Source organism: Enoplosus armatus, chromosome 3, assembly GCF_043641665.1.
Source record: "Enoplosus armatus isolate fEnoArm2 chromosome 3, fEnoArm2.hap1, whole genome shotgun sequence".
NCBI lineage: Eukaryota > Metazoa > Chordata > Actinopteri > Centrarchiformes > Enoplosidae > Enoplosus > Enoplosus armatus.
The window spans coordinates 27,156,022-27,177,190 of record NC_092182.1 but is presented as its reverse complement, the minus strand read 5'-3'; the positions used below and the strand labels follow the sequence as shown (position 1 = coordinate 27,177,190).

At 44.0% G+C, this 21,169-nt stretch overlaps 1 protein-coding gene across 1 annotated transcript in view; it reads left to right on the top strand.

Annotated features, from left to right (window-relative positions):
* Positions 1-2,817: 2,817 nt before the first annotated feature.
* Positions 2,818-21,169, top strand: part of pcbp4 (poly(rC) binding protein 4) — a 49,968-nt gene continuing 31,616 nt past the window's right edge. Inside the window, exons 1-6 of the mRNA XM_070902129.1 lie at positions 2,818-2,952; positions 3,217-3,240; positions 4,811-4,843; positions 12,956-13,072; positions 18,703-18,834; positions 19,661-19,789. Coding sequence (XP_070758230.1) covers positions 2,818-2,952; positions 3,217-3,240; positions 4,811-4,843; positions 12,956-13,072; positions 18,703-18,834; positions 19,661-19,789 — 570 coding nt within the window. The remainder of the gene's footprint in view (positions 2,953-3,216; positions 3,241-4,810; positions 4,844-12,955; positions 13,073-18,702; positions 18,835-19,660; positions 19,790-21,169) is intronic.

Sequence of the window (21,169 nt, the reverse complement as noted above, 5' to 3'; positions counted from 1 at the left end):
CGTTACGATCTTCATCACTGTCACACATCTGTAATATCTGCAAGTTCCACTTTCACAGCCTTCTCCATGTTCTGCTGGTGTGGTTCCAGTTCCAGACAGTTAACAGTTAACTGCCTTGTCAACACGTCTTTCTCTTGTTTTATGGTTTTCAATATGATTGTATTTTCTCGGTTTATGCTTCCACTTTTTTTTTTAATCTTTTTCTTTTGTTTGTTTATTTATTTCTGTTCTAAATATTAATACCAATGTTGTCCCATTGCTAGTTCGTACTTTAAACCCTTTTGGATGAGTAACATGTTACTATTATCTACTTCCTTCTAGCACTATGTTGCAGTTTCTTTTCTAAATGTTTGTAAATTTGAGTCATACAGTGTAATCCAGCTCTGCTCTGATTGGTCCAGTCTGACAGTAGATTCATTCTAAATCAAGCAGATCACAAACACAACCCTACACCTCTACTCATGACCCCAGAATTTAACTTGTGGGGCTCGGCTTCTTTGACAGATGCGTCCCCATAATGTGACTGACTGAACACACACACACACACACACACACACACACACACACACACACACACACACACACTCTCAGTGCTGACCTCATGCATGGCTGATTCATGGCTTATTCCCCCGAGTCCATTTCTACAAGGACAGGTCCATAGGGATGTTAACTGTGTGTGTGTGTGTGTGTGTTCGATCATATATGACTCAAAGGGGGGTGGGGAGGCCAGGATTTTAACCAGCTGAAGCATCTGAAAGAGTTTCAATAATTCATAAGTTCTGTATTTGCATCTCTCTCACACACACACACACACACACACAGAGTAAATGCATCCTTTCAAATACATGCACACATGCAACCAAGCACATATACACACTCCAATGCACACAACTACCCAAGTGGTCCAACACACTAAACAAGAATACACACACGATGCATCCCCGTACAGTGACACGGTTTCTGAAGTACACACAGATACACAAACACTTGACCGACGCTGTGAAGAAATGAATTCAAAAAGCGATGAAACGCCCGTTTCAGTGACTTCCCAGGTGGTCCTTCTGTCATTCTCTCTTCTCTCCACCCCCCTCTCATCAGAGTCTCAGGTGCTCTCTCTCTGAAGTTAAAGCAAACCTCCCTGTGTGTGTTTCTGTGAGCGCTGCGTTGTCATGAGACGCTGCTCGTCTAGCGTGCCAGACAGCCTGCATCGCAGTTGTGACCTACTTTGGTTCAGAGTGTATTTTTTATGAGACTGGGAGACGCAGAAGCTCTCAGTGCAAATGGAGATGCAAACATGAGGGTCCATGCACACACACACAAACACACACACACACACACGCATATGTTTTCATACGAAGCAGCACCTTTTCATACACATCGTTAATTTATTCATCTGCATACCGTGTGCCGCTGAGGACCCTGGTTGGCATAGAGACAGATGCCTGAAAGACTGCTCTCCAGACAGCACACACATAAAAACACACAGATGCTCAAGGAAATCTCACAAGCTTACACACAAAAACACAAAGTACAAGGTGTACATGTAATGATGTGCTTGACACAGATGTATTCATACACTTCAACAAAGAAACGCATCAACAACGGAGCAACACCACCTCCTCAGTATGCAGAGCGGCTGAAGTCTGCTGCTCCCTCTGTTTTCGAGGGGGTTTGGGGTAAAAGGAAACGCTTAAGTATCATCACGCTTGAGTGGCATTTCCATGGCCAAAAGCTTATTTAATTCAGCCCCCTAAGCCTTTTAAACAGAGTTCCCAATTAATTTTTAAATTACCGCGCTGACTTGTTGACTAGCTTCTGACACTTGAGAAATTATGTTAATTTCCACACTTCTTAAAAGCGCCGGAGTCGGCTCGCTGCTGCTGCTCAGGATGTTGAATCAATGAAATGTCTTGTAGGCCTCGTGGCTATAGAGCAAACACGCTGGTGGGTTAACACGAACTGCAAATCACTCTCACACACACACACACACACACACACACACACACACACACACTCTGCTTTGCACACACACTGATGTTTGTTACTGTACTTGTGGGGACCTTTACTACACTAACTGCTTTAACTCTCTAACCTGAACCCTCACCACGTCAAGCCTGACATAATATAATATAATATAATATAATATAATATAACTATAATATACTGAAATCAGATAAACCAAGTACATTTAGGATAAACAGGGTGCAGAAACCCTCTTATACACTGTGATGTTAAACTCCTGGAGACCCCAGGTCCACTTAATATTGTTTTATCAGCTTGATGCTTCATGATTTTTCCTAATTTTATGAGACTTATTATTATTATTATTATTACGTAGACACTGGATTTTAAACAGAACTTGTTCAGAGGAGGTCGAGTTGGCAGTTAACCCTCTCTGTAGAAACGCATACTGACTGTTGTGTCCTACTTTTCTTGTAGTTTCTGCTGAGTCATGTTAATCAACACTAGCTGTGGTACATGTGTTGAAGCTCCTTCCATGTACATAGCTGACTCGTCCATCATATAAACACGACTGTAAGGATGACGTGGATCAGAAACATTCACGTGTCACCTGTAGAAGTTAAATCGTCACAATTCTTTCCCCTCATCCTTCTTCTCTTTCTCCTTTCCACAGAGTTGAAAGAAACAGGACAGAACCAGCAGCTCCCAGCACCATCCCACCGTCCACCCCCAAACCCAACCTCCCCTCACCCCTCTCACAGCTCCAGGGCTCTCCAAGGGTTCCTCGCCAGGTTCTCCAAAGGGTTCTCTTTGGTGTTCTGGAAAGCTCCATACGCCTCGGGGCCTCGGACCTTCATGCGTCTCCCAGCGGCAGAGTCCACCCACACCTCCACCCACCACACCACCACCACTACCATGAACTGTGAGCAGGAGTTTGGAGACGGGGCCATGGGAGTCACGCTCACACTGCGCCTCCTCATGCACGGAAAGGTGAGGCGAGACGGAGGGAGAGTGACGCGTACAAACTACTCATACTGCATATAAAGGATAAGGCTGCCAATATTCTACATTTCTTATTGCCAACATAAAGTTGGGGTGTAATTGTTGACACGAGGTGACGACAACATTCTGCTTTTGTTTGTAAAGAATGATATAAAGACAGAGAAGCGTTTCTGATTGGCTGCATAGATGAAGTGTCTGTCTGTCCTCTGAAGGTGGCAGTAGTCACATTCTCTGTTTGTATTTTCTCCACAGGAAGTAGGAAGCATTATCGGCAAGGTGAGTTTACAGCTTTTCCTTCTGTTCTGCATGGAGAGAATCAAAGACTGGCTTTTAGTTCAAAAGACAGAAAAAAGGCTGAATGTCAATTAAAATGGCCATTTGAGGAGGATATTATGTTAAAGCAAATGACTGCGTCTGTGTAAGAGTCATTAAATGGATTTTTTAGCAGCATTAGTATATGTGCCATAATTTCACAGCATCACTGAAAATCCTCCCCATCTGTGAACTTTGTATCTGAAAATCTCCCCATCTTCACACTACGGTTTTCTAAAATTGGCATGCTGCTCAAGATAACGTTCAGTGTAATCCTACTACAACGACATAAAGTTGCCATGAAATATGCATTAATAGTGTGTAACATTTCCAGTCAGGCCATGTCATTCCAATCTCTGCTCACTGAAAGGGAGCTGCTCTCCAGGGATGCGAGTCAATTTAACTGTGGACGTGTTAAATAAACCCCTGTAGGATTTTTTCCAAATATATCACAGCCAAATGAAGTGTGATAATGACCACTGCCTTCGCAGCACACTCACTAACCCATGATTGGAGCTGATTTCCTTCAGCATATATTTAGATTTCCCCGTCCTCATCACTTACAGTGCGTGGTCTATTAGCTTGCGGTGTCTGACATAAAGATGGCATGAAAATTACATCAGTGTTACAGTTGTAGTTGGGTCGCCTTAGTCTGTCGCTGCACCCCAGGAGCTGCTCTCCAGGGTTTCTTCTGCGGCAGAGCAGAACTGATGTTCCTATCTGGCTTAAACACACTCTGTGATAGAGACAGGTGTCAAAATGAGATCATATTAAACCGTTAAATACGAGAGACAATTACTTTTTTACGTTTGTTTATCACGAGAATTCCTGAGCACATTTCTTCTGGTTTAGCAAACTGGTGTGTCGAATTCACAGCATTAGACTCAGATACCTGTTAGCAGGAAGTCCACCGGTGGAGCTGCTGCTCGGGGGCATCCCGGGGGCTGAAAGCATCACTGATTCATTTTCCTCACCTGGACTTCTCCAGTTGGCCCTTCAGTCTTCCAGTTATCACTTGCTTCTCTTACGGCAACAGCAGGTTTCTCCCCAGTGAAAATGCATCAACTGTTAAAAAACATTATATAATCATTTGGTTGACTCTTTATTTTCGGGTTCCTTCATTTCCAAATCATTTCAAACGATTTCTAAAGAAGTTTCCTGGAAAGAATCGTGTAATTTGGCTCTAATTAAAGGTCAAACAGAGACAACTGGGACACTTCCAGGTATTAGTAGTTAAGCCAGTCAGCTCAACATGAAAAAAGGTGCAGCTTGTCTGAAGGCAGCAATCAAATTCAACATGAAAAATAAAGTTTCCAATAATAACTGAAGGATTGATAAATATTTACCAACAGTTCTTTCAAACTCAGCACAACTGGCTAAACTAAACTGGTTGTCTCTATGTTCCCCATAACCAGCAACTTTCCAGGAAACCTTTGGAATACGCAGACAGAAAAACGACAGCTCTGGTCTTTTATTGTCCTTCACCAGCTACGGTTTCACATCGTGACACCTTCTGTTTCTTGTTTTTCCACAGAAAGGGGAAACGGTGAAGAGAATACGAGAAGAGGTGAGACCCCGCCACCCACCCCCTCCCTGTATGTTCTCTCATCTCTGTCGCCCTCTCCTATCTCCTATTAATCCATGGTAACCCTTCAAATGCATCCTGCTAATTACAGCATAATCAGAAAGCAGTGCAATACTGTGCAAATCCATACTAACACTGTGAGAAACAGGAAGCATGAGCACCGTTTAATCTTTATACACAATAGCGGCAGGAAAATCGTCCGTATCCAACGTGATTATATATTCTGTTAGTGTCTATTTCTACTGTAATTATGCTGCACATAAAAGGGTGCTTTTATCAGAATCTTTACCACAGATTTCAACAAGAGCAGAAACTTTTCCCGTCATATTCACCTATTTTTAGAATGCAACTTAAATATCTGGAGCTGTATTTTGTATTTCTGGCCGCCTGCTGTGATGTTAGCCATGTTGACGTTTACATATTTAGCTGTCTTTGCTGTCAGCAGCCTGTAAAATTGTGGAGCTTCCCTATGGAATATCTGTCCTCTCTGCATTCCCATCGTTCAAGAAAACAGAGATGCAAATAGAGAGACTGAGGGAGAGAGCCAGAAGGACGCTGAGAGGGAGGGAGCGCCACAGAAAGACAGAAACAGAGCCTTTAAGTGACAGCAGCACTCATGAAGCAGGAAGTAAGAAACTGGGAGGCCGTCGTGAAGTTCCTCGTTTGCTATCGTTCCAATCAGTGTTCATTTCTTCAAAGAAAACCAACACTGTGTCTTCCACAAGAAAAATGAGACTAAAACGCAGCCTTTGAAAGCGAGAACTATGACGAAGAGTATAACATAAAGGACAATGGGAAAGATGGACAAACTAACTAATAACTAATAATGTCTTAATGTCTTATTCAACAACCAATCTTGCGCTCAGTAACGTTGTGACGTCTCTGGTTCTTTGAAGGAGAAAACAACAGATTTATAGAATAAATTCATCCACAATCACTGAAAATTAGACGAGAAGCAGCAACAAAACATGCAGGCAGCGTGCTGACGTTTAATGAACCGTGAATCGTAAATCACTGTGATTAGTGGATTCGGTCGTGGGGGTAAATCCACACAAATTGTCTTCCTTCTTGACTAAGTGCTGAGCTTTGAGGAAACGGTGAGCCGGTCCAAGACCAGACTGGAGGAAGCTATCGCGGCGTATTAGCTGTGCGTCACCATTCAGTTTTAACGAAGCTCCTCTGCTGAACACTGCTTTCCACTGACCCACGCCAGTAACCATGGCAACCATGCACAAGAAAGATGGCGACAGCTGAAGCCTCAGAATGCTTCAACATGTTGGACAAAAATGTCTTTAGTTTTTGTAACAAGTCAAATGATCTGAAAGGGATCTACGTTTTCATCAAAAGACTAAAACTAAATCAACATCAGGAGCCAAAGTAATCTAATCCTCTACCACCTTCTCAGGTTGTTCGCTTGACTAATTCCTCTTCACTCCCGGCAAGACGCTACGTTTTCAATCAGGTCGCTTGCTGCGGCCGTGTGCATACTTAAACCTGTGAATCTATAACTTCTAATGTTCTGCGTTGATCTGGCTGAATGCAGAACACGGGCACATCAGCGTTAATGTATGCAAACCCTGACGTGAATACCAGAGAGTTTTATGTCGGTTTACAGAGAGCAAAGATGTAGGGCCTCCCAGAGGAGGGTTACTGTAAAGCCAGGATCATCCTTGTGCAAACATGCAGGTAAAGACAGGAAGTCAGAGAGACATGTATCAGTTGAATGTGTGCACAAGCAAAAATGTGCGAATGTGTGTGCATGGAGGTGCATTTAATGGAAAATGGCTGGCTCATGTTACTGTGGAGAAACAAGGATGAGGTGTTATGTCCCCAAATATCCATCATAACATAGCCACTGTTGTAAAATGACTCCTGAGTCCCTGCAGCATCAGGCTGGCAAAATAAAAGCCTCTGTGTCAGTTCAGCTGCAGCATAAAGAGTACAATATGTGAGAAAAGATCCAATTTTCTTTAACAATGGAGTGGGGCTCAAAATAGGTCACAGAACTCCTTCCGGTACGTTTCAACAAGAAAACAATACTCCACTGTGTTTTAATGAGCCGAAATTTACTCAATTTAGTTCCCTGCTTGCCTGGAAAAATGTTAAATAATAACCCACAAATACATTCTGCAGGGAGAAATGATTTTAGAAATGCGCGGCCTCAGAGAAATAGTTTGAAGATGACTGCACATGAATGAACTCTCCAGAGAGCCAGAGAGAAGAGAGCGAGGGAGGCAGGAGTTATGTTTCCGTTTATCTGTCAAGGGAATTTTAAGTTAACCTGTGAAATGCCACAAAAAATAAAATGTGAAATCAAGCCGAGAGTAAAACACCCAGCAGAGATGGAAGGACTGATGAATGTGCTCACGTAGAAAGACAAAATCAAAGATATTTTAACATGCCATATTCAATATGTCAGCGAAGTTTTAGGCTGCTTCCACATATTTACACACAGACACATGTAGGTTTAAAGAACTCTGGTCTGCACCAAACAACCAGACCATTTGTTTGTGTTGTGGATGCAAAGCAGACCAAAGGCAGTCGATAGTCGACAGTCGATAACTCCGGCTGGCACCCCAAAAACACACAGGCACTCTGCTACTGGGTCTTTTGTTTCAAATAAATTCAAAAGTTTAACTACTATTACTATTAATCCATTAATCTCCTGGCAGTGACTTGTCAAGGAAGCAACCTCATTAGCGATCTGAAGCGTTATATGTGTGTTGTGTTTGTGTCGCCCACACAGTGACTATCAGCCCCTAATGTTACTGTGTGATAATAATAATAATAATAATAATTCAGTGTGAACACGAACTGGACCAGAACTAAGAGGCAGCCATGTAAACATATTTCCCAGGTGTGAGAGAGACCTTACAAAAAAAGTATTAAATGATAATATTATTACTTAACTGCTTTTCACAACTCTTTTCATGAGAATCATTACTGTGAATATTTTAATGAGAATTAGGGATTTATTGTTAATATTTCTAATGCAGTACTTAAACATACACACAGTTCTGGATTCTGATCATTACACAAAATATACACTCAGCGGCCCCTTTATTAAGTACACCTTTCTACTGCTGGGTAGGTTTAGGGCTTTATTAATTATTGGTGTCATGGATTCAACAAGGTGAGATTTATGTTTACGACAGTGGGGTAAAAGTTAATTGCACTCTGCACTCCGACACTGTAGGGGGCGCCAAGTCGCACAAAATACCAAGTCTTGTATAATTCTTGGGCTTTAAGGGGCCTAACGTGTGCCACACTGTGACCCCACTCTGCACGTGGCAGCAGAAATCAAGATTCGTCAGACCAGGTGACGGTTTTCCATCTTCTACTGTCCAGCGTCTGTGAGCCTGTGATTCCTGTTCGTACTCAGCTGACAGGAGAGGAGGCGGCTGGCGTCTTCTGCTGGAGGTTTGACGTGTTGTGCATTCAGAGACGCTGTTCCCACAGAACTGCAGTTTCTCTTTTTCACACCATTGTCTGTAAACTCTAGAGACTGATGTGGGGAGGAGATCAGGAGATCAGCCGTCTCCGAGATACTCAAACATGTCTGGCATCAACAATCACTCCACGGTCAGCTGGATCACATCTCTTCTCCATTCTGATGTCTGGTCTGAACAACTGAACCTCTTGATGTCTTGCATTAACTAGCAGGTGTACAGGTGTACCTAATTAAGTGGCCACTGAGCGTACACCCCCTCAATATTAAATTACTAAAAGTGAAACTACATCAGAACATAGTAAAACAAGCACAATCCAAGGCAGACGCTGCAAACTCACTAAAACCAAACTCCTCGTAAAATAATCACCTTATTACAAAAGCAAAGACGAACTGAGGAATCAGCTCTATGGAGAGATTTAGGGAGACGGAGCAAACAAGAGAGGCAGAAAAGAGACAGAGCGAGGGAGACGGAGGAAGAGGAGAGGAAGAGAAAACAGATTGTCTTTGCCCAAGCATTTCTCTCCGACAGCGTAACTCTCAGAGCAGGAAGCATGAATATTTAAATGGATATTTGCCTCTCAAGGACAAACCACAACACTGGATATACAGTTATACTGGATTTAGGAGTCTTCCTCTCATTACTCTTCTTTATTCACCATCCCGCTGCCCAACTCCCTCACTCATTGTCTACGCAAACTGACAGATCAAACACACACACACACACACACACACACACACACACACACACACACACACACACACACACACACACACGCCACCGTTTTCACTTTCTCTAATGAACTGTAAGTGAAATCCAGTGTTTCAAGGCTACATTTTCGCACAATGCCAGGTTTTTGAAGTGTTCTGGCACAGAATCACCACATGGGCCCACACACACACACACACACTGAACACAATGAGAGGACACAGCATGCAATAAGTCCCTTTTCATCAAGTCAATAAAAGCATTGATGTCAGGTTGTAGCTCTTCATAACAGCTTCACACACACAAACATACACATACCTAGACATGCAAACACAGACACACACACACACACACACACACACACACACACACCCTGGCAGCATGACTCCCTAATAAAGCAGAACAGAGCAGAGTAATCCAGTTGAATGACATGACTGTCTGTCCTTCCTCCGCTCCAAATGAAGAGTAATGAAGACAACAGCAAGACAACGTACTGCTGCACATCTCCCTCATTAGGGCGGGAGGAGCAGGGGGAGGAGGGGGGAGGAGGAGGGGAGAGACGAGAGGAAAAGACAGGGAGATGGGGAAGAAAGGGACAGGAAAGACAGGGAACACCCAGTTTCTCACACGAACGTCCGACAGAATCAGTTCAGAAGATCCAAAGTGTCATCAGAAACCATCGGCTCTTAGCTTTAGCTTAGCTTTAGCCATTTTCTTTGCAAAAAATATCATGAATCTAAACTTAAAATATAACTGAATGACTTATGACGATATCTACCTGCTGATTCTGTTGAATAGAGAAGCCTCTCGGACTCAACATGGTAACAGTATGATGTAATAAATCGAACAGTAGAATCTGTTGCAGGATGAATTTAGATCGTTCACGTGTTGCTATTATTGTGTCTACCCTCATTATCAAACAATAAGGCAAAACTTTAAAACCTGTGTTCCCCCAGAAAGAAGCTAAACAAGGAACACAAGGAAACTGCTATAGCAGAAAGGAGGAATTTAATAGAGACAGGAAGCAAGGGGGAGGGGGGGGGCGTAGGGATGAAGGAAAGGATAGGGGGTGGGGGGGGGGGGGTAACTGAAAAGGGGTTAAGTAGGAGGATCAGAAAGACAGAGGGGAGAAAGATGGTAGTGGAATGGAAACATATCGATAAATGAATGATAATGAGACTGATTAGATAAAAGGAGAGAGGGAGGGAGGGAGGGAGGGAAGGAGGGAGGGAGGGAAGGAGGGAGGAGGGAAGGAGGGAGGGAGGGGGAGGGAGGAGGGAAGGAGGGAGGAGGGAGGGAGGGGGAGGGAGGGAGGGAGGGAAGGAGGGAGGAGGGAAGGAGGGGGAGGGAGGAGGGAGGGAGGGAGGGAGGAGGGAGGGAGGAGGGAGAGGGAGGAGGGAGGGAGGGAGGGAGGAGGGAAGGAGGGGGAGGGAGGAGGGAGGAGGGGGAGGGAGGGAGGAGGGAAGGAGGGAGAGGGAGAGGGAGGAGGGAGGGAGGGAGGGAGGAGGGAAGGAGGGAGGGAGGGAAGGAGGGAGGAGGGAAGGAGGGAGGGAAGGAGGGAGGAGGGAGGAGGGAAGGAGGGAAGGAGGGAGGGAGGGAGGGAGGAGGGAGGGGGAGGCGACGAACGAGTGAGTGCTGAGGGGAGGGACGGATAATGACCGTGATGTGGAGGAAGGAGGGACAGGTGGATGACAGACAGACAGACAGATAAACAGACAGACAGACGGATAGATAGACAGATAGATAGACAGACAGACAGACAGACAGACAGACAGACAGACAGATAAACAGACAGACAGACAGACAGACAAACAGACGGATAGATAGATAGACAGACAGACAGATAGACAGACAGACAGACAGACAGACGGATAGATAGATAGATGGATAGATAGATGGATGGATGGATAGACAGACATACAGACAGACAGACAGACAGACAGACAGACAGACAGACAGACAGACAGACAGACGGATGGATGGATGGAGGTGACAGACATAAACAAACAGATTGACGAGGAGAGCGAATGTATTTTTATAGAGATAATAAATGGTGAGAGGGAGAGAGAATTATTCCATCATTGCTTTATTACACTGTACAAAGGTGCAACACACACACACACACACACTCACACACACACACACACACACACACACACACACTCACACACACACTCACACTCACACTCACACACACACACACACACACACACACACACACTCACATTTGTTGTATTTTCATAACAATGAAGGAGACTGCGGTCTATAGAGGATGATATGAGGGGCAACAGGGGGTGAGAAATACACACTAATACCCACATATGCACAGTCACACAAGGTAGCAGGTGTGTTGTTTGGAAAAGACTAGTACGCACAAAGAGACCCATAAAACACACCGGAGAGCAGCTTTAACATGCAAAGACAAAACACACACACATTTAAAGGGCCGGTGTTCTGGCTAGAGAGAGACAGACTTTAAGGGGGCAGTCTATAGTGGGACATTTTACACACTCAAATAAAATGGTGGACAGTAAATGTGGTGCATTCTGTGGTGAATAGGGAAGAAGTTCAGACAGCCTGCAGCTCTGTGGGGTCTGACTTCGACACAGCGGAGCTAAATGCTAACATGCGCACAGTGACAATGCTAACGTGATGTGTTTGGCAGGTGTAATGTTTACCATGTTCCCCATCTTAGTTTAGCATCTTAGCATGCTAACATTTGCTAATTAGCACTAAACACAAAGTCCAGCTGAGGTACTTGTGATCGATCCGTCTGTCTGGTTCTGTCTGAGTGTGAGTTCAGTGATGGAGAGATCTGATGGACGTGAAACAGACGTGGCTGATTGCTGCAAGACAGTGATTCACACAGTGACACACACACACTCTCACACACACACACACACTCACACACACACACACACTCACACACACACACACACACTCACACACACACACAGTGCTGAGTTCACCATCCACAAAACTGTCCGTTAATATTGGCAGAGGGAGTAGACTTAATACACCTTCTTCATGAGGATGAAACCTACAGTCACCCACAGACTCTGATTCTCTCTGTTTATCTAAACTTCCTCTAACTCACACTTCAATTTTCTCCTGACATCCATCCTCTCCGTCCATCCTCGTATGGTTATTACTGCACCTTCTCTATATCTTCACCTTCTCCTCTTATTTCTCCTCAAATATTTGCACCACCTTGTCTGTCTCCTCTCCTCCTGATCCTTTCCCTCACTTCCTGTCCTGCTCTTCCTCCTCCTTCCCTTCCTCTTCTTCCTTTTAATTAATCTCTACCCACTCTCTCCTCTCCTCTCCTCTCCTCTCCATTTCCTGGGCTTGAATCACACCTTCCTCCATCCTCCTCCTCCTCCTTGAAACCATCTTAATCTTTCTCCCCCTAATCTCCCCCAATATTCTCACCACCTTTTAAATTTCCTCCTCTGCTCTCCTTGCTCCTCCCGTCTACCTCCTTTCCTGAAAACCTGGATTCACTACATTACTCCCTTCCCTCGTCTCTCCTCCCTCTTCCAGCCTCCTGGTAATCCCTCTCTCCTCCTGCATCACAGGTGAATCTCCTTTAGGGAGCAGCGTGGGGAAAACGGCTCTCCTCTTCTCTTTCTTGGCCAACATACCCCTCCCCCCCACTAATGTGTTTTCTCTCTCCTCTGTTCCTCCCCTCCCCTTCCTCTCTCCATTAACCTCCATCTTCCCTCCTTCCCGTCATAACTCACCTCCACTCTGCTCCCCACTTGCCTCCCCTGTTTTCCCTCCCTTGCATTATCCCCTCATCCCTTGTCTCCCTTTCATTACCTCCCTCTTTCCCTCCCTCCCTGTCCCGCAAAAATAATTTCCCACAATCCCTCCCCTCCCTCCCCCTCCCTCCCCCCTCCCTCCCTTGTTCCTCCATCTCTGTCTGGACCCACAGAGCAGTGCAAGGATCAACATCTCAGAGGGTTCCTGTCCAGAGAGGATCATCACCATCACGGGGCAGACGGACTGTGTGTTCAGAGCCTTCACCATGATCACGTTCAAACTGGAGGAGGTAGACACACACACACACACACACACACACACACACACACACACACACACACACACACACACCTCTGAGCTCCCCGTGGTGTTAGCGAGCTGCTCTGAGTGAAGTGCGTAACCTTTGCTTCCTCTACAACATGCTTGCTCCCTGTCAGGGAGCCATTTATTATATGTCTAATGGGATTGTCTGACCTCACACACACACACACACACACACACACACACACACACACACACACACACACACACACACACACCTACCAGTGAGTGTTCCTCATGGGGATTTGACATGAACACTTATCTCTCTATCTGTCCAGCTCTATTTCCGTCTTTCCTTCGCTCCCTAAGAGACTGAGGGTAAGACATTTATATTTCCTCCGTGCAAAGACAGATCTTAACAAACTGCAGCTGTTGTTTGTCGTCTCTTCTCATTTGTGGACGAGAGTTTTATTGTTTCCTTCCTTTGTTCAGTTTCCTTGCTTCTACAAATAATACTTTAAAATTAAATTGAAACTTGAAGTTGATGTATTTGAATGAAACATTTCTCTCCCAGTCTGGTCTTGGGATGGAAACACCGTCCATTTCAAGACATTTGTGGTTTGGAGTCATGTGCAGGAGCTACGTTCTTGTTGAAGCTGACTGCAGATTGAAAATCAAACTTAAACTTATTACTAAGTTAAACCGATATTAATATACACAGAATTTGCATAATTAAGAAATATGTTTGGTACGTTTGTCAACATCATGAGAATCATAACAAACCTGCAAAAGATTCACTGTCAACTTATTTCATTTGTGTTTATCTACAGGTTATTTGTTGTTTTTATAGTTCCATTTATACTACTAAATGAGAGAGTGAGAGAGAGAGGAAACTTCTACTATACTACTATAGTATAGTATATATAGTATATATATATAGATATACCTTCATACCATTAACAAAAGCTAATGGTATGAAGAAAGATAGGAAGGAAAATCAAAATGAAATTTGGTGATTTACTTAAAGAGAATTAGTGTGGCTCTATGTGGGCCGAATTACACCAGAGTGGTTTTGGCTGTGGAGAATCGGGGTGTCTTCTTGTTGCTTAAGAACATGTCGCGTGCTGAGAAATTAAATCCAGGCAGCTAGTATTTAAATCTCAGTGATCCTAATGGAAGAAAACGAGATGGAAATCAAATGTGAGGAGGAGGCAGGGAGTGGACAGAGATTTAGAGAGCGGATGATGGGCTGCTGAAAGGATTAAAGACATGTATGAAATGAGAGAGCGATTGAGGGGATAAGATGACGAGAGAACACAAGAGATGGAAGAAAAGAAGCGTTGAAAGAAAGAGTCGAGAGGAGGAGAAAGATAAGGAAAGAGTGGGTGCTGTATAAAGTTAACCAGAAAGAAGTAGGAAAAGTGTGATCAAGGGACTAAATAAAGAGAGAAATCAGAGAATGTGTGCAGCTTCAATCACGAGACCTACAAAGGTTCTCAAAGGTCCCCGTCCTGCTGAAGTGTTCTGGTCCAACCAGCTGCAGGGCTGCACCTCTCTGAGGAAGACTGCTGTCAGCTGACGGGGCTCCTCGCGGTCCTCACTCTCATCTCAGAGATGAGAGGAAGAGACTGAAGGAACAGGCAGCTGAAGCCTTTAGCCGTTACTCATGACGCGCATCTCATCTGTCAAATGTGTAGAAATCCACCATCTGCTCCGTGTTTATCAATAAAGTTTGAAGTTTCTATCAGATTTGAAGAAATAATGAAGTAAAAGTTAAACCGGTTAGAAACACCTGACGGCTGCTGATCTAATGAGAAGAAAAGTCACGAATAAAAACAAACTGAAATGAGTTTAATACTGAAAGAACTAAACGGACGTGAGGGAGAAATGAAATCAGCAGTAAACGAGGACTGATTTCATATTAGGAAATTAGATTAATAAGTTAATATTCACATTAATATTTAGTATTTGCTCCTCCGCCACCTCAAAGGTTAAAGTCTGGTTAAATAAAACGTCTGGTTATATGTCATCGACACGCTGCTGCTGTGCCTCTGAACAAATGATCACTGTTTGAACATGTTGCATCTCTGCAGCTGAAGTGCTGCATGTCTGCGCACATTTACAGTAACCAGGTTACTACATGCAATGCATTGTAGAGCTGCAGCGATTAATCCATGAATCGATTAGTCGATCGGCAGAAAACTGTTTTGATAATTGATCAATTGTCCATTCTCTGGTTCCAGCATCTCATTTTTTAAGGATTTCCTGCTTCTCTCCGTTTTATGTGATAACAAGTGAAATATGTTTGGGTTTTAAACTGCAGTCCGACAAAATAAAAAAATAAAATATATATATATATAAAGATGTCACAGTGAGTTTTAGGAAACAGATGTTTTTCCCTTTTATAGTCCAAACAATCTATTAATTAATTAATAATTAAAATAATCTTCAGCAGAACCAACTCGTTGTCCAAAGTCCTGCGAAACCTGATTTCTCTGAGTACCTGGTTTCTTGTGCGAGAGGCATAGAGCTTATTATATGAACGTTGTTCCCCCCCTCATGTCAGTGTCATTATGTTGTGTGTAATTACAAAGACAAAGACCAAGAAATTATTAGTTATTAAGGAATCTGACAGTTGTAGAACAGATATATATCTAAATAAATGAGCAGAATCGGTGTCAAATGAGAGATGCCATCAAGAAGAAGAAAAAAAGGAAAGGTAAAAGAAAAGGAGTTGGAAATACTGAGAAACTAAAAAAGTGATATAAATGAAGAGAGCATTAGAAAGAGGAGCAGAGAGGATTAAAGAAAATGTGTAATGACAGACAGACGGAAAGAGCGAGAGACTGAAACTGAGACCGGAAAAGAGACAAACAGCAGAACCTGCAGTCGGTTCACGGCTACACATCTCTCCCCTGCAGTCTATTTCATAATGCAGAGAAATATAGCTGGAAATACGGCTTTATTTATCCAAGAAACACACCGGGGACTGAAGCAGCCAGCAGAGTTCACAATAGACCCTAAACCACCTCTCTCACCCCAACACACACACACACACACACACACAGAAAACGCTTCATACTGGGCGTCAGCACGCGTTCAACACACACCTTCAGATCTGGAAAAAGAAAAACATATAAACATCATCACCCCCCGCAGAAAGAATACATGTCTGAAATCGTCAACTTCACCCAGATGAAGAGAATGTGATTGTTCTCCCACAGATTTGATCATTTTACAAAAGATTTTCCACGACTTAGCTCGCAGCTAGCATCATGAAACAACCTCTGCATGCGTGGGACAGTCCTGGATGTCAATTACTGTGACGAGAACACGCGGAAACAGCAAAAAGCTTCCGTAAGAGATTTCTACGTGACACGATGATATAAATAAATATGTGCTGGCTGTTCAGAGGAAGGAGGGAAGACTTTTATTCAGAGCACGTTCGTCTGATGGGCAGCCCCGACAAGCCCGCGCTGCTATTTACATCTGAGATGCAACGAGGCCCCAAGTCCGACTCGGCCTAATTGATTGAACCAATCATATTAAGATCAGGTGATTTAGGTCGCTATTTATTACCTGAGGTAATTAAAGAGAGCGAGAGTCCTACAGAATGAGTAGAGAGAGGGAGATTTAGCGAGAGCTATGTGGAGAGAAAAAGGGGATATAAGCTGCCAAAGGGGGAGATAGTATGTAATGAGAAAAGGGGGGAGACGGTGAGGGAGAGGGAGAGAAAGTTAGGAAATGAAAGAAAGAAGACAGGAAGAGCTGCCGAGGGGGGGGGGGAGACAGGATGCAATTAAAAAGAGAGAGAACGAGAGAAGTCTGTTCTGTCTAATGGACAATAAAGAACAGTTTTCAGAGACGGAGGAGTAGAGTGAAGCTGAGGGGTGGAGATGGGGGAGGGGAAAGGCCGAGGTTAGAGAGAGGTGAAGCTGTGTGATGAAGACTCTGCAGGTCAGCCAGGTGCAGCAGCAGGACTTCAGCTAAGAACAGATTCAAACCTGCAGCACAGGACGTGTCTTCAGACGCCTGTTATAGGCAGCACTTTGATTCAAAGAGTTTGTGTGATGTCGCTGTCAAACCTGCCGCTTATCGTGACCCGCGGCTCATTTGTCACACCGCTGCCTGAGAATCATGTTTAAATAAACAGGTTACTTCTGTCAGATGAACAATTACACCCTGAAATTAGAGTGAGAGTGAGGATGTTCTGAGCCGATCAACAGGATCGAGATCAGATATTTAGATTAATGGATATTGGCTCAGGATCCAGATGTTGACAGTCTATGACAGCAAGCAGCAGTGAACGATTGTCTTTATTTCAGTAAAATATAGCAGGTGAATCGACTGGAAATGTTAGTATTTTGTTGATGTAGAGAGTCGGTCTACATCCTGTCCAGACCTCCTGCAACACACTGACGTCCTCTCTGTGTGGATGTCACAGAGTTGACTATGGGACAGGATTTTAGGAAACTTGCAGGTTATATTTTTTACTGCAGAACTACTCGGCTGCGAAGCGACATCTAAATTGCTCCACTAATTGGAATGAAGGAAAAACATAATTAAAACAAATATTGGATCATAAGAAGTGGTCAGGACAGCCATAAGTGAGAATATCTGCAGCTCACTACAGAAAAGGCTACCTGTGATGTGGATGTGGGGAGGAAGAGGAGGAGGAGGAGTGTGGAAAAAACACAGAAACAGAAAGTCGAGGTCAGAAAGGGAGTCGGTGACAGAGAGCGAGACGGAGACGTTTGACCAGAACAAAGACAAAGTCTGTGATCTGCATTGGAAGTAAAGGAGGAAGTGTGGACATCGTCTGTCCAATCAACGCTAACCTTTCACTGGCTGACCTTACAGATGGGGGGGGGGGGTGTCTGTATCTGTCCATCACACTTGTCTTTATGCACATTTTAAATGTGTACGCTTAAAAAAGTGGAAACATGAACAAAACGTCATATTAGATGTGAGAAAGTGTTTGAAGTGGAAAAGCTAACGTACAACCATGTATCTCCAAATTTGATGATTTGGGAATTTTCTTTTTTAGATTAATTGAAGGATTAAGTTTTCATTCAGGGGTTGAGAAAAGCTAATTACACGTAATATCTCTTATCTGTACAAAAAACAAAGCGTAAAAACGCCATGTTGCTGTTTTATGAGGTGCTATGTGCACCTTTTGTTGCACCTTTTGTTTCACTGTATATTCAAAATCCTTGTGTGTAGAAATGATAAAACGCTGTCTTCTTCCTGTTTTTTGTATTTAACTATTTAAAGATATAAAATAGTGCATTCATTTCTACGTATGTTGCCGTATTTGCTAAGATTAATAGCTGTTCCCTAGCAACTCAACTGAGAAGGTTTATATATGATCGCCTCCTCGAATATTAAAAGAATTGTTCACCGACACATTTTGACATCCATTTTGCATTTAGTTACATTTAAAGCAAACATCAGACTTGTCATTTGTTTTCCTAAAACACCTTCAGCACACATTTCACCGGGCTGATCCCTCTGCTCACAGCCGCAGATGTTCCCTATTCAACTAAACAACACGGGGGGAGAGCGAGGCTCACATCTTCTTCAGACGGACACGAAGGGGAAATACCCTGAGTGCTTTTAAGACCTGTCAGTGTAAATCCATCTGTCTCTCTCCCTCAGGACCTGGCAGCCTTGGTAGCCAACGGCACAGTGACCAGCAAGCCTCCAGTCACCTTACGATTGGTCATCCCGGCCAGCCAATGCGGCTCCCTCATCGGCAAGGGCGGGTCTAAGATCAAGGAGATCAGAGAGGTGAGACACAGTGAGGAGAACCAGTTCCAGAGGAGGGAATCTGATTTCACAGCACATTACCTATTATCCAGTCTTATATATTGTTTACAAATCATCTCTAACGTCAGACGTTGTAGTAAACCCGCCGGTCTTGAACGTCCATCCATCTGATGAGTTCCCATATTTAGTTATTTCATGACAAATATCTTTGAGCCCTCCGGATATTTGTCAGACTAAATCAAACCAAAACCAGTTTACAGGAGTTTTCTTCTTGATGTTTAAAATAAAACGGACTGAACCATAAAAGACCTTGAACACGTCACAAAGGATGCCGCTCAGGTGACTCGTATTAAGCTGAATGTAGCGCATCCGACAGCCATCGCTTATGTGCCTGTTTCCATGGCAACATGAGTCAACTTACTGACATCTGAATATTAAGCCAAATATTAAGTGAATAAATTCCAGATGCATTTATATCCAGAATTATTTGATGTGGCGAGGGGACGACTCCAGGATGCTCGCTAAACACCTCTGAACTACGACTTCCACTTCACTTTCATTCTCTTTGACTGGCTGTCTAAACTGGGCTCACTTCATCGTGTCTATTAATACATGATCTGACACATGACCTTATGAATTATGAACAAAACCACAAATGTTCGTACAGCTCATACTTCCTGTCAGGCCTCTCCTCCTCACACAGACTCTTCGTTGTTTCCCTGCAGCTTTCAGCGTCTGACAGCATGTTTTCTGCTCAGCTTCACTTTACATTATATTTTTTCAGCAGGTAGAGAATAACTGCTCTGTGTGTGTGTGTGTGTGTGTGTGTGTGTGTGTGTGTGCGCAGACGACAGGTGCCCAGGTGCAGGTGGCAGGTGACCTCCTCCCCAACTCCACAGAGAGAGAGGTGACGATATCAGGGAGCCAGGACGCCATCATCCAATGTGTTAAACTCATCTGCACAGTAATCCTAGAGGTGTGTATCCACGAGGCAGCAGCCTGGGAGGACGTGTGTGTGTGTGTGTGTGTGTGTGTGTGTGTGTGTGTGTCCCGTCTTACGCAGCCACATCTTCATCTCGTCAGGCTAGTTGTACTTGCTGTTGGTATGACAACAGAATCAGAGCAAGGATCTGTAATAATGAGGTTCGCATTTGTGGTTCAGAGTGAAATGTCTCAAAGCGTATTGGATGGACTGTGATGAGATGTGGTTCAGACCTTCATGGTCCCCTCAGGATGAACTCTAATAACTCTGGTGATCCTGACTTTCCTCTAAGCCATCATCAGGTTATAATTTGACCAAATACCTGCATGACACTCCCATCAGCCTGAGCTGTACTTTGTGTTGACAGTGCTAATTAGATTCATTCATTAAACCGCCATGATGAGCCTGTTAGCATGCCGATGTTAGCATTTAGCTCAAAGCACTACCTTGCCTTTGTACGGCCTCACAGAGCATGTCTGTACATGTAGTCCTGCTCGTTTGATTCCGTCTCTGATTTTTAGGAATACATTTTAGAGAAAATACAAGAAAACACTTTATGAGTGAGGTGCAATGAAGCTGAGAGATTACAACATTGTTTCCTAAAACCTACAAAAACTGATTTTTGTCCACTTGTTTTCAGCAGAAACAAGTTGGGAACACAACATTAACACATCATCACCTTTTAATCAACTTTTGATCAACCAGCTGCTTCGTTCCACCTCCAGCAGTCACAGAGCAACACGATGCTTCATGTGGAGTCCTGTTTGTGTCTCCTGATAAGTCCAGTATCCTCTCTGCTAGCTCTGGTTCTGGTCTCTTTCGGTCTCTTTAGCTGCTAAATGCTGCTAATGTTCAGCAGCTGGTCTCTACCTGAGTCTGTCTGTGAACCAGAGCCGATAGACCAGGAGCTGAGAGAGAACCAGGACAGATAGACCAGGAGCTGAGAGAGAACCAGGACAGATAGACCAGGAGCTGAGAGAGAACCAGGACAGATAGACCAGGACAGATAGACCAGGAGCTGAGAGTGAACCAGGACAGATAAACCAGGACAGATAAACCAGGACAGATAAACCAGGACAGATAGACCAGGAGCTGAGAGAGAACCAGGACAGATAGACCAGGAGCTGAGAGTGAACCAGGACAGATAGACCAGGAGCTGAGAGTGAACCAGGACAGATAAACCAGGACAGATAGACCAGGAGCTGAGAGAGAACCAGGACAGATAGACCAGGAGCTGAGAGAGAACCAGGACAGATAGACCAGGAGCTGAGAGAGAACCAGGACAGATAGACCAGGAGCTGAGAGAGAACCAGGAGCTGAGAGAGAACCAGGACAGATAAACCAGGACAGATAGACCAGGAGCTGAGAGTGAAC